At 43.0% G+C, this 13256-nt stretch overlaps 1 protein-coding gene across 1 annotated transcript in view; it reads right to left on the reverse strand.

Moving 5' to 3' along the window:
• Positions 1 to 2167: 2167 nt before the first annotated feature.
• Positions 2168 to 13256, reverse strand: part of FBXO10 (F-box protein 10) — a 139714-nt gene continuing 128625 nt past the window's right edge. Inside the window, exon 3 of the mRNA XM_086950911.1 lies at positions 2168 to 4577. Within this exon, the coding sequence (XP_086807037.1) occupies positions 3714 to 4577 (864 nt within the window). The 3' untranslated portion in view covers positions 2168 to 3713. The remainder of the gene's footprint in view (positions 4578 to 13256) is intronic.

Consider the following 13256-nt stretch of genomic DNA (forward strand, 5'->3'; position numbering starts at 1 on the left):
GAAAGGCAATGCTTTGGCCTTCGGCCTGAGGTCTCTTTACAACAAATTATAAGACCCAACGCTTACACTGATCTTACAGGTGGCCCAAACTAAGGTCCTCCCAACCTTGACCTATGGAAGTGAGGCACTCAGGGGATAGGATAGTGCAATCCTAGACAAAATGATACTCACAATATATGGATCAATCTTCCAACTACCATCTTACACATCTCTGGCCCTGATCAGGCTTGAGTTCGGCATTGCCAAACAATCATTGGCTTGGAAGACGGCATTAAGGATGTGCTGTCAAAAACTAAAGCAGGCTACAGAAGGCTCCCTTGGCCATCATCTCTGGTCTGAATTGGAAGGAAGGCCAAGCTCCCCGGCACATATTTACCTGGACAAGGCCCTGTGTACCCTTGGTCTAACCAGTGTTTGGGACTCACCCTTAAGTCACCAGAGTTAAAAAAAAAAACTGGTTAAATCTAGCACACAGTGCTTGAGAACCAAGACTGCCCGCCTAGATGTAAACATGACTGCATAACACTTCGTAGTTATACTAGGCTGAAACCACAGGGCTACTAAGGGAATGCTATAGCCATCAGACCAAGGAGCAGTTCTTGAAATATAGGCTGGCGTTATTACCGATTCTTAGACATCACCCCCATGAAAAAGATGGGAAGGTCAAGAGATTTGTCGGCTATGTGACCAAGGGCAAGAGGACATCATTCATGTACTCTGCTTGTCCAGATCTCTCATGGAGGAAAGGTGGGAGCTCATCCGAAGAAAATGGAAAGATAGAGGAATAAGGTCATGCAGGGAGGAACTAATGGCCTGCTTGGAACCAACGGACACTACATGGAACTGTGCAACTGTGACCATCCTTCGGAGATTTGGAAAAAAGGCTGGGGCCAGGGCTTTAGTGGACGCAGGGGAGGAGGGAACAGCTTGAACAGCTCAGACACCTCAAAGAACTTACTTGGCACGACCAACCTGCAGCACTAGTGAGGTTGCAGCTCCTGTAATGCCATCAACTTTGTACATGGGGCTCAGTATATGGGGCTGCATGGTCAGGGTGGCTGACGAGAAAAACATAAAAGCCACCTGCCGCTGATCCTTGTGCACTTCAACTGCTGCACCTGAACTTTTAAACCAATAACACCTATTACACTTTATTTGCTGCACTCCCACCCAAATTACTACAATGATTAACAGAACAGCTAGAAGAGATAGGTGTGCACTTCCCCGGGGGAAGGCTGGGTATTATTCCCAGGCAACCACGCTCTATATCGAAGCAACTACAAACTGTATGTATCGGCCGCCAAGTTGTTAGGCACACTTAGCTATGGGGCCAGCAATCCTCGAGCAGTAGGGTAGGTAGAGAGTCCTCTCCCCTAAACCGGATCAAATAAGGCTCGGGCAAGGGGTTTTTATGCTTTTTAAGTACTGATTTAAAATAACCTAAATAATAAATAAAATAAAATAACCTAAATAATAAATAAAATAAATAAAATAAAATAAAAAGGAGATAAACCCTGCTATATGTTTTAAGCTGACCGCTCGACATGTATGTTTTATGTACTTTAAAAGTATTTTAAATGTATGTTTTACGTATTTTAAATGTATTTATACTGTGCACTATAATACAACGGTTTTAATAATCAAGCAATACAGATTTCTTCTTTATAGTGCTGTGTAGTAGTTGGTCCCATATGAGATATCAAATTGCACATAACAATAAGTGTGATGATTGAGTTTTCTTTACTGATGAAAAATGGTTTCTCATGCCATCCAATGAAAGCACTTCCTAAGAGCTGGAATGATGCACTAATCAGCGAATAGCATTGCAAAGATTATGTAATACTCCTCTGGGCTGATTCAAGAAGTTTTGATAATGTCTCAAACCAATGACTAAATGAGGATCACCCATGCAAACCAATGGTTTGAAGTCGTGGGACCCAAGGCCCACTCTCTTTTAAACATTACAAGTTGGCTTTGCCAGACCAAACAAGGAACTTCGCACAGCTTAGAAGGAAGGAAGTGCATTTGGTGTAAAACAGGTGAAAATAATAGAACTGTAATGCTCACGTTCTAATTCAATTCAAGCCATAATGGGCAAAGTGTAAATTGTGCCACTAGTCAAATCTCAACTGAATTTTTCTGTGTGATGTATTTCAATTTTTTTATTGCACTATTTTTCCTACACATTCATAAATATTTAATCAACATATAAGACACTAACTGTAAAACAATTACTTAAACATACTTTTAAACAATGTATAGTCAGAGTCACAAAGTAGACCTACAATAACACCGGAACTGGATTACACATTTTCTTGGATTCACAAAATCTCAAAGGGCCCCTCTGGAAATCTAAAAAAAAACAGATTTCCATTGTTCATATGTTTATGTTAGGAGCAAAAATGAAATTATATATTAGTCCCATTGATTCGTCACGTAGAAAACATTTTGCATGTCGCAAATTCTCTCCTGCATCACTCTCTGCAAATAAGGGGGTGTTTGGGGATGATACCCAATCCTAAACACTTTCACTAACTTAACTTTTTATCAGTAATATTAAGTGCTCATTTGGGTTCGGAAATGTTATTGGAAATGTTTGGGAAAAACCACAAAGGCTGAAATTCGTAGGTTGTCCCCACAGTGCTAATGCCACACCCTGGCTCTCCCTTCAGACCAAAAATTCCCACCTTTTCCCATACTTAGTCTGGAGAATACCAGACCACCCAGGTATGCCAGACACTTTTGGGGGATGTATGTCATTACAACGCATGCTTTTTCCACGCATGCCTTTACAGCGCAGGTTTTACAACGCAAGTCGTGACAACGACTTGCGTTGGGGGTGCTGGATAGTGAATAGTTTAATTTACTAGTCCAACTCCAGTCCCCGTGGATAGTAGGGAAGGTTTGGATAGTAAATTAAACTATTCTCTATCCTACAGCGCCCTCCAGCGCAAGTTGTTGTAACGACTTGCGTTGTAAATCCTGCGTTGTAAAGGTACTGCGTGGAAAAAGTTTCGTTGTAAAGGATGTTTCCCCTTTTGGGGTCCCTGATTATCAAACACATACCATCTAGCACTATTTACTGGTCTTTGCCTTGTTAGTCTTCTCATCATAAACAGAGCAGGCTTGCTTTAAAATCTATAAATATATATTATGCCACGACAGCAGGGCCCTGAAATAAGGCAGGGCCAAGGGAATACTGACCTTCTGCGTGGCCTTCGACCATTGTTGTTCGTTCCAACTAGACTCTTAAATGCTGACAGAACATTATCCTGTGCATCAGGATTGGAGGTTTGGGTGCAAATGAAACTTTTTGTGCCCCAGATTTCAGGCAGGTGAGCAGCATGTTCTCGTTAACGGTCCCAATACCTCTCAAATGTGTGTTAGTACAAACAAAACAATATATTTCCATGAGAGAAACCAGAAATATTGTCAAACCTCTTTTCTTTCCTTTTGGTCTCCCTATGGATCACACAGAAAACCAGGCCCAAAAACAGCTAAATAAAAATCTTCATCCAAAGTAGACCCTGTCAGTATAACTTCTCCGCCACTTCAGAGATCACAAAGACAAAATGTGAATAATCACTTTTATCGAGCAATTGGATCCTGTGGGAATCATTAAGCAAGGGTCACACCAACAATCACTTGCTTTGATGCGCCAAACCTATATGGCGAAATAATACACTAATAGATCAATTAACAAATATAGTTTACTACACCTTGCTGTTCTGTATGCATCGGACTGCGTAGGTCAGGTCCCTGAAGATGCATCCTTCCAACCTGGCTTGCCCCTGAGAGCAGATGAAAACTCCGCCCTTTCCGTCCCTAAAAAGGCATTTCCGCACGAGGCATCCTTGTAGCGTGTTGGCCAAGGTCTGGGCCTCCTTGTCTCGCTGCATTTCCTGCTGCAAGCTTTTAAGTTCCAGGTCATTCTGCAGCGCAAGGAGACCATTAGTTTGGGGCCTGCACTCAATCGACTTTGCAAGCATGTGGCTTAGACCATGGGACTGGTAGGATAACTTGTAGACTGACTGCTCGTCATCCTCGTTCTCGCTGCCCGTGCTCAGCTCACTGTCGCTGTAGTCGGTGTCAAGAGTCAGGGCCTCTTTCTCTTTGTTAGGACAAAGGTTCCTGTTCACCTCATTGTCCTTCTCACAGGTATGCTCACCTAGTGGTTGGCTTTTTGACACAGGAGCTAAATTACTAGGGTCTCCATGGACTACTATCTCACATGTCCTCATCTGATTGGCTGGAGGGCCACCCAGGGCATCCTGGCTGAGTTGGTTGCAAAGTGCAGGTTCCTGTGCATTTGACAAAACGGATCTTGATTTGGCTAAAGCCGCCAGGTGTTTGCAGGCCCAGTTCTTGTCCGAGGTGGGCAAGCCCTCCACCGTCACTGAGGCGTTCTCACTGCCAATGAACTCGCAGTTCTCAAGGACGCACAGGGCCACACTGTGGATGTTGATACTCGACAGATTGAAGGTGCAAAACTTCACCTGGCACGTCCCCGGTGCATGGATCTGCAACTGTGCATTCTCGAAGTTGCAGTTATCAAATTGGACGTGGCCGGATGACGTCTGCAGAAAACAATGACAAGAGATGAGTAAAGGAGCACATTGCAAATCAAAGCACACGTCTGCGAACGCGATTCTGTAGCAATACATAACCCATAAATCAGAACACAAAAAAACAACATAAATCAGAACGCAAAAAAACAACACACCTCATAAATCAGAACACACAAAAAAAATCTGTTTTCTGTGGTTATAAACTGCTTTTCCAATTCCATTTTCAGAGACCTTGCACCTTATCACCAATTTAAGGACTTTTTTTCAAGAACATGAATTTCGAATTGTTTTCCATTTTTTACTATTCGCACGCGGTGACTCCCGGTCACTTCAAATCATCATGAATTAACATGCTGCTTATAACGGTTTATTTAGGCTTAATAAATCACACGTTGAGCTGGAGGATGGTAGGACCAGAAATACAAGCCGCAGCTACAAGTTGAACTACCTCTTAAAATCAACCTTCCTGTAATTATACTGTGCTCGAGGACCCTAGAATTGTGGCAATTATGGGCCAAAGTATGCGGGGGATGGGTTGTTTCAATTACTACCACAGTTTGTGCCTCCTTATGACGCATACCCTGCCCTTTACTCCCGGGTATAATTTCGCTATTTTGTAAATTAAACGTGCTTTTAATACTGCCTGGCGATCATTTACCTAGTTTGTATCAATTTAACACTTGAATACCGCAATTATCGGGGAAATGATTGCTAACCTTTGCGAAGGGCGTGCTATCAGGGCCTTCTCCTCGCTCTAACTTTCTTCCCAACCTTTCTCCTCTCCTCTCTTCCCTCGCTGCTCTTTATCTCCACTTCCACCCCCACTCAACTCCAGCCGCACCCCCCCCCCCCCTTCCCCCGCGTGCATTCAACAATCGAGTTCGGGAAGCCGGGGAAAGTGACAGAGGCACCAGGGTCGGTCCTGCGCTTTCAAACCTCAAATAGCACCAAACCACAGAGGAAATGCCGATCGATATCAATTCATCGAAGGCCCTGCCTGCCACTGCGTGGCACCAACGTGACGCACTTATTTCTGGTAACTTTTGATCCAGTGACCTAGAAATATTTTTGTTTTTCAAATCTGCAAATTATGCGGCAAATGGAATATGTGCAATTCAAATCCTTAATAATGCTAAACACTGCGACCACAGAATGGCACAATTCCATGACCCGAACTCTCCTGCATGAAAGCAGTGAAATATTACTGCGTGAAAAACATGGACGTCAATTCACCGAGCTGCCAGGGTAAGCGGAAAAGACATCACACGGCCATTGACCTCCACCGTAACTCACACATACACACAAATTCAGACATATACACTCTCTCAACAAACACACTCACCCGCAAGCACGCACACAACACACATATAAAAACATTTGTTACTTACCTCAGCTGCCAAGGAAGGAGATATTCCAGCTTACAGTACTCCATTTTTATTACACTATTAGTTTATCTTATCTTTCATTTATTTGACAATTAGTTTAATAGAAAACTGACAGAAAATAAAGAGAGTGGAGCCCCAGCTAGCTCCTGTGTCCCTGGCACTGAATTTGCCACCTCTGAGGCCAGGGGTTGCAAAGGCAGTACTAGGAGTAGCAAGGGCAAGCCAGGGGTGGAAGCTGGCGCAGCCTAAAGGACGTCCATGGTGAAAAGGTACACAGGGCACACCAGGAAACTGCACTCAGCTGCCCCTCACACTTGGCATCCCATCTCCTGGTCAATGGTCGCCACACATTCGACGTCACTGTATCAGACAGTTGTTTCAGTGCCTCCGCTGCTATCCACGCTGGTGGTTATCTGGGTAGCCCATGGGTGGGTGGCCCTGGACATGAAAAGTGACCATGGACATGAAAAGAGACCATTCAGAGACTAAGCTTCAAGGGTAGTGTAAGGCCTATAGGTACCCGAAGTACTAACCCTGCGAAATGTGCAATAAGCACAGCATGTGCCATTGATGACAATCATAGACAACACATATTAGTAGGAGAGTAATACTGGCAATATGACATAAACAAGACACACTGTGTTTCATATGTTCATAAAGTAGACAATGGGAAAAAACACAAACAAACCTACTTCTCAAGCTGAACAACACAATCATTTTCAGAAAGATCTGCATGATTTTGAATCAACATTAAAGCTAATGTCAAATATTTTGAAAAATGAAATCACTAATATTTCAGACATCACATTTAATTTGTAAACCAGACCATTTTGCAGCGGGAGTGGTGAAAATATAACATTACGGGGTGCTTCAAGGAAGAAAAAAAAACATGCATCACAACCAGGGCTCCTGGTTTTATGGTGTTTATTTTTTGACATTTCTGACTATATGTATCCATATTTATGTTTCTTCATCCTATTAGTATTCTGCATCTATTTATTTTTTTTGTAAGTGCGTATCTGCAGCTCTTAAGAAAATCTTACCAATTAAATTTGTTTAATTCCCTATGCAATTGATTTACACTACTACTGGCCTAGCGGACAAAGTAACAGCAAAGAGAGATACTCAAAAGAAAAGCTAATTTTTTGTTTGGTCAAGCCTGGTCGACCAAGAGCTAGTGCATGCCCTCTCGCTTTCAAGACATTATTTACAAAACAGAGCTCGAGCCCGCCCATTAGTTACCATTCATTGGCATCATTATCACTCTTCTGAACCACCATCTACTTCAGCATTGCATCTCGGGCGTCAGTTTCTGCCTCACTTCCATTCTTTGTATAGTGCATGGACGAAGTACAAATAGATCTCTCTTCATTAGAGTCTGCCTGCCGCTCATGCTGTCTTTGAGGTACTATTTTTTCTTTATATACATTTTTTTATAGCAAGAACTCGACACCACCTGGAGGTATTGGAGTGCTTTACATTACCCAAGGTCACATTCATTTTTTGTGTGCGCTTTGCAGGCAGAGTTCTGGGAGCTTTGTACTTGCCAGCAATCGTGTAAGGACTACCTCCGTGTGTGTGCATTTGCTTTGTCCTTCTCTCCACAGCACTCCACTTTACTTCACTCCACAATCACCCATTCCAATCCGTTCCACTCCAATCCACTCAACTTCAATCCACTCTCATCCAAGCCACTCCGCTCCACTCCACTCCACTCCACTCCACTCCACTCCACTCCACTCCACTTTGCCCCACTCCACTCTACCCTACTCTGCTATATGGCACTCCACTATACAGCACTCTACTCTACGCCACTCTACGCTATGACACTCAACGCCACGACTCTCTACAACATTCTATGCCACTCTACTCTATTACACTCCACTATACAACACTCCATACCACTGCATGCCACTCAACTCTAAGACACAAATCCACTCCACTTCACTTTATGACACTCTAATTCACTCTACAACACTCCATGCCAATAACGTTTAGCCATGCTGAACAGCAGCTACATGGGTGTACAACATGGCTAACACACATTGAAACCAATAGCTCTTGCATAGGTGAGATCCCTTGGCTTTGTCAATGCTTGTTTTCTCTTTCATGTCAGTGGTTTTGGAACAATTTTCAGAGTGGGGCGGCTGGTATCACTACTGCATCACTTATGTCAGAGATTGTAAAAAATCCGAGCAGCACACAAAAGTATAGACAGACATGCAGTTTTACTGATAAAACCACATAGCGCACAAAAGATAATGTGTGGAAATCAGCTTTCATCGCATATTTACCATTTGCACATCACCAAGTTAAGTGTCTTGTTTTATCCTAATAAAACATTTCTTTCCAGCACACTTTTGAATTACAAACAAATGTGATTCATTTGTACTTTCCTAATGCTGGTATATTTTGAAATATATTTACAGGTATTTAGAGGCATTTTGATGTTATGTGTTAGAAAAAACGACATCCTACAGTCTTTACTTTCACACTCCTGGTACCCCAGCGAGATTATCTGATAGTTCACTTTACATACTCTTCTAACTTTGTAGTCAGATAAATTAAAATAAGCACCAGTCTCCATGTAAAAAGAATAAGCAGCAATTTGTTAAAAGGTATATCCTGACACTTGACCTCTGTCTTTGAACGTGGCATGACAAAAATTAATTTTAAAGCCTTTTTCCCCCTCCACCTTTTGAACTCCGTGCACCCCCCCCCCCCCCCAACACTCCCAAACAGGAGCCTAATTGTCAGCGTCTATGTTTTAGGTTTATAAAAATAGATACAAGCTGGACTTGTGGAGGGGTTTCTTTGAGACGAAGGGGTGGAGGACAGTAACGCCTTGTATGCAGATGATGTTCTGCTGTTCGTGGCTCATCCGGGATCCACAGACTCATATTTCAAATGAGTGATCTCTAGGGCCAGACCTCTGGCCTGCAAGGACATTGGTCCAAATAACCTGTTGCGGCCCCTCAAGGGCGCTGTAGATATTACGAACTGGCAGACTCCAGTCCCCATCCGTTGATTGAACTTTAAGTAATTGGTTGTACATTATCGTTCTGCGGCCGGAGCTCTGTGGTCCTTCAACGTGGCCTCCTTGAGGACCAGAATGTAGATGAATCAGAAGAAATGGGCTAGACTCCTCAATATCCTTGGCAGAGCAGCATTATTTAAAACGATGGTCCTGACACGCTTTCTATACATGTGCAAAAATTATTCAAGTCAAGTCAAGTTTAAATAATTTATTCGACAACATTGTCATAAAAGCTTTCTTCCCTATCTAGACATAATAAATACTAATCTACTAATAAAAACGTATTAAATACCATACATTTAAGCATTGTTGACGAATAAGAATCTTTAAAATTTACACATTCTTTTAAAAAGGTATCATCACAGACAAAAGGAAGTTCATGTAGTTCATGGGGGTTTTAAAGTGCGCATGCGTATTATCCAGGCCCATCCAAGGAATTTAGCCACTGCAATTGCAAGTTGAGGGGCACAATTTGATTTCAGGACCCTAAAGGCCTCAATACATCTCCTTGTGCCCAAATTTCTGCAAGCCGGTTTCAGCCACCTATTCCTTGGGGCAACATATAGTGGACATACAAATAAAAAATGCAATATGTCTTCTACATGGGTTTTACAATGGGAGCATGTGTTTACATTATCTGGGGACCATTTAACAGTAAAAGCATTTAGGGGCAAGGTGCCAACTCTGAACTGGAAAAACAATTTCCTATCTAGAGGTTTGGAGATCAAATCCCAGTATAGTTCGAGCATAGGGGAGGTTTTTAACTCTAGGAACTGAGATGTCAAGGCAGGAGATTGGCTGGAGGTCAATGTAGCATTATTTATCATGTCCCAGTATAACTTTTTTAGAGTAATTTTTGAAGGAAAGTCATCTGGGTCTGTTACGGACCACAAGTGTTCAAGGTGCAATTTTTGAAGCAATTTCCTCACTTCTTTTAGCCACACTACTTTATGGAAGATGTCAGAGTTATCAACGTCCAATAAGGCGGCAGCATAATGCCTCAACTCCGGGGTGGTTTTTAGACGCCTCCAATACAGAAGGGGGCGAAGTCTAATCATATCCTCAATCCTTTTCCTCCCCAGATCGTAGAGGAGAGGAATAGAAGGGGTACTCTGTGGAACCCCAGTTAAGCCCCGGAGGAATTTATTTTCTGCCACTGTTAGAGCGTTCAAATTGGTGAAACCCCAGAGTTCTGATCCATAGACACATGCACCCAACACTTTCATGCCATAGATCTCCAATGTTGGCTGTAATGGTTTAGTAAATGAAGATTTATACTTCTTGGCTATTGCCCCTGCCAACTGATTAAATTTTAACAGTACAAGGTCCATATGAGATCTCCAGTTCATGCTAGCGTTCAGAGAGATGCCTAGATAGGTAAAGGCATCCACTTCTTCCAAGAAAGCCCCATTATAAACCATTTTCCCCTTGAATTTCTTAGAGGGATTCAGGTTCATAAATTTTGTCTTTGATGTATTTACTTCTAGGCCCCGGATCCGGCAGAATTCACCAAACGCGTCAATTGTCTTTTGTAGACCACTAGGGGTCCGCGAGACCAGCAAAGTATCGTCTGCGAACATGAGTACTGGAACTCGCTTTCCGTCTAGTAATGGTGCATCCGTCGGTGTTTGCTTCAGAAAATCCACTATGTCATTTATGTAGAGGGAGAATAACGTGGGGGCCAAGACACAACCCTGTCTTACACCTCTCTCGACAGGGAAGGTTTCCGTGACCTCCCCCTGAGCTCCCCACCTGATCCGGGCATAATTGTTCTCGTGGAGTCTTACAAGCAAAGTTAATAATTCCGGGCTTAGACCTAAATCCCTTAAAACATCCCAAAGTTTTTGTCGGGGAACTAAATCAAACGCGGACTTCAGGTCAACAAAGACAGCGAACAGAGGACCATTTAGTAGGGTAACATTTTTCCAATATAAGGTTAAAAAATGGAACACCTGATCAACAGAGCTGGTTAAAGGGCGAAATCCCGCTTGGTAAGGCGAAAGAATGTCCTTGTCAACTATCCAGGCTTGTAACTTATTTTGAACCAGCCTGCCCATCAATTTTTGGGCGCAATCGATAAGGCTGATTGGCCTATAGTTGCTTGCTAAAGCCTTATCTCCTTTTTTGTAAACTGGGATTATTTCAGCTCCTTTCCATGTTGTAGGAATCTTTGCCCCCTGGGCAATAGCATTCCCAAGCCATACAAAATATTTACACCAGCTATCTCTGTCTAATAGGAAAACGTCAGCCGGTATGCCATCAATCCCTGGTGCCCTACCTCTGGTCACTCCATCCATAGCCTCATGTACATCTTTTAATGTGAATAATTCATTAACAAAAAACACCCTTTCTAAAGGAGGAACTGTCTGGGGACCTGTGTTGTCAGCATATTGGGGTTTAAAAAAGTCAACCCAGGACTCCTTAGGGACATGATTTTTTGGGCATTCCGCTACGCCCCCTAAGCCCCACTTTAATATGGCCCAAAACTCTTTCTGATGTTTATCAACACATGCCTTCTTTAGATCTAACCAAAGATTCTCATCCCATTGCTTCTTTGCCTTTAACTGGGTTTTTCTGTATTCGTCCCTGGCTTTCAAAACTCCCATTTTGGAACTTAAAGCATTACTAAGATTATGTCTTGCTATTCTACATGATTGGTCGTACCAACCCTTCTTTATGGGTTGTCCATTACCTTTTTTCTTCTTGCTTGCTTTCAAGAATAACTTCTGAATACTAGCAAAGAACTTTGGCTGTGATTCTTCAATTATCATTTTAAAATTTTCATCGTTCATTAAAACCTGTAGTCTGGCGACTTCATCAATGACTAACCCCTCAAGGACCTGCCTATCCTCTGCATTGGCTACTAAAGTTGTCCATCTAACATAACGAAGATTGTTCGATGAGACTACATCTGAGGTCATAAGGTTCTTGGCGGGATTTTCTGTCATTATTTTTTGTTCTAGATTGAATATTAAGGACAAAGGATTGTGATCACTCTCCAACCTAGATATGACCTGCATGTCAATTACTTTACTCCAGACTCGGACATCTATCAGAATGTAATCAATCCTACTACTGGATCTTAGGTTATCAAAGGTATGCAAAAATTATGAATGTGCGGTTCCCACAAAAAATCGTTTCAGGGGATCCAGGGCAAGATACACACTTATCTATGGACCAAAAAAGTCTCCCGTTTAGCGTTTGGGCAATGTACCCAATCTACATTTGATGGGGGAATGGCAATTGCAGATCAACAACTATATTTCGGTGACTCAGCTTATTGTGGTAAACAACTGGCTCCAGGGAGGGTGGACCGACCCAGCCTTTCAGACAGAGGTGTCCAGTTGACAACATTAAGAACATACTTTATGGGGCACCCTTCTCTGGTGAGGAGAGCGACCCTGCACTGGGCACAGTGGGACAGAAAGATCATGCTGTAGACTACCCCATGGAGAGGGCAGTGGCTGGGTCCAACAGCTCAACTGGAGGGCTTTAACAGGTGGGACCATATTGGGATTTCTCAGCTAGTAGATGTATAGCCAGGAAATCACATGAAGTTGTTTAAAGACCTAAAAGAGGAGTTCCATCTGACTCAATCTCAATTCTATAAATATCTCAAGCTCCGACATCCCTTGATTACCCTTGAGGACCCTAGTGGAACACCCCCCTGGGTCAGTCCATTGGAGGCCTGACTGCTGGCGGGAGTGTCAGGGAAAGGTGGCATCTCTTATATGCATAAGTCACTAGTCATTAACTCACCAGAACTGTTTACCCAACTGAGGTCTAGAAGAGAAGCTTTGGTAGGCCTATTGGAAGATGGGCATTGGAGGAAAGCCCTTATGGCTCAGAGAGAACTAGGGATATCCTCCAAACTATGATTGATTCAGTTCACTTATCTATACACTACATATCCAGCCCCGCTAAAGTTGTGTAGGGCCAACAAGCGTCCTTCATCCTCTTGCGCACGTGAGGGAGAAGAGGATTTCCACCATGTAGTCTGGACTTGCCTCATCATATCCCCATAATGGGGATCTGTTTTCCACATCTTGTAACAGGTTCTGAAAAGCCCAGGAGAAAATACAACACATATTGCCCTCTTGGGGCTGATGGAAGACTTGGAGGGAGTTGGGGAGAGAAGTCATTGGTTGGGGTGGGAACCCTGATTATAAAGAGGGTTATTGCTCGAATGTGGGGTTCAGCCTATCCCTGGAAGACAGCAAACTGGAGCAACCTGCTCTCTTAGCACCACATAATAGAACACACAAG

The sequence above is a fragment of the Lissotriton vulgaris genome, unplaced genomic scaffold, assembly GCF_964263255.1.
Source record: "Lissotriton vulgaris unplaced genomic scaffold, aLisVul1.2 SCAFFOLD_2207, whole genome shotgun sequence".
NCBI classification, from domain to species: Eukaryota; Metazoa; Chordata; class Amphibia; order Caudata; family Salamandridae; genus Lissotriton; species Lissotriton vulgaris.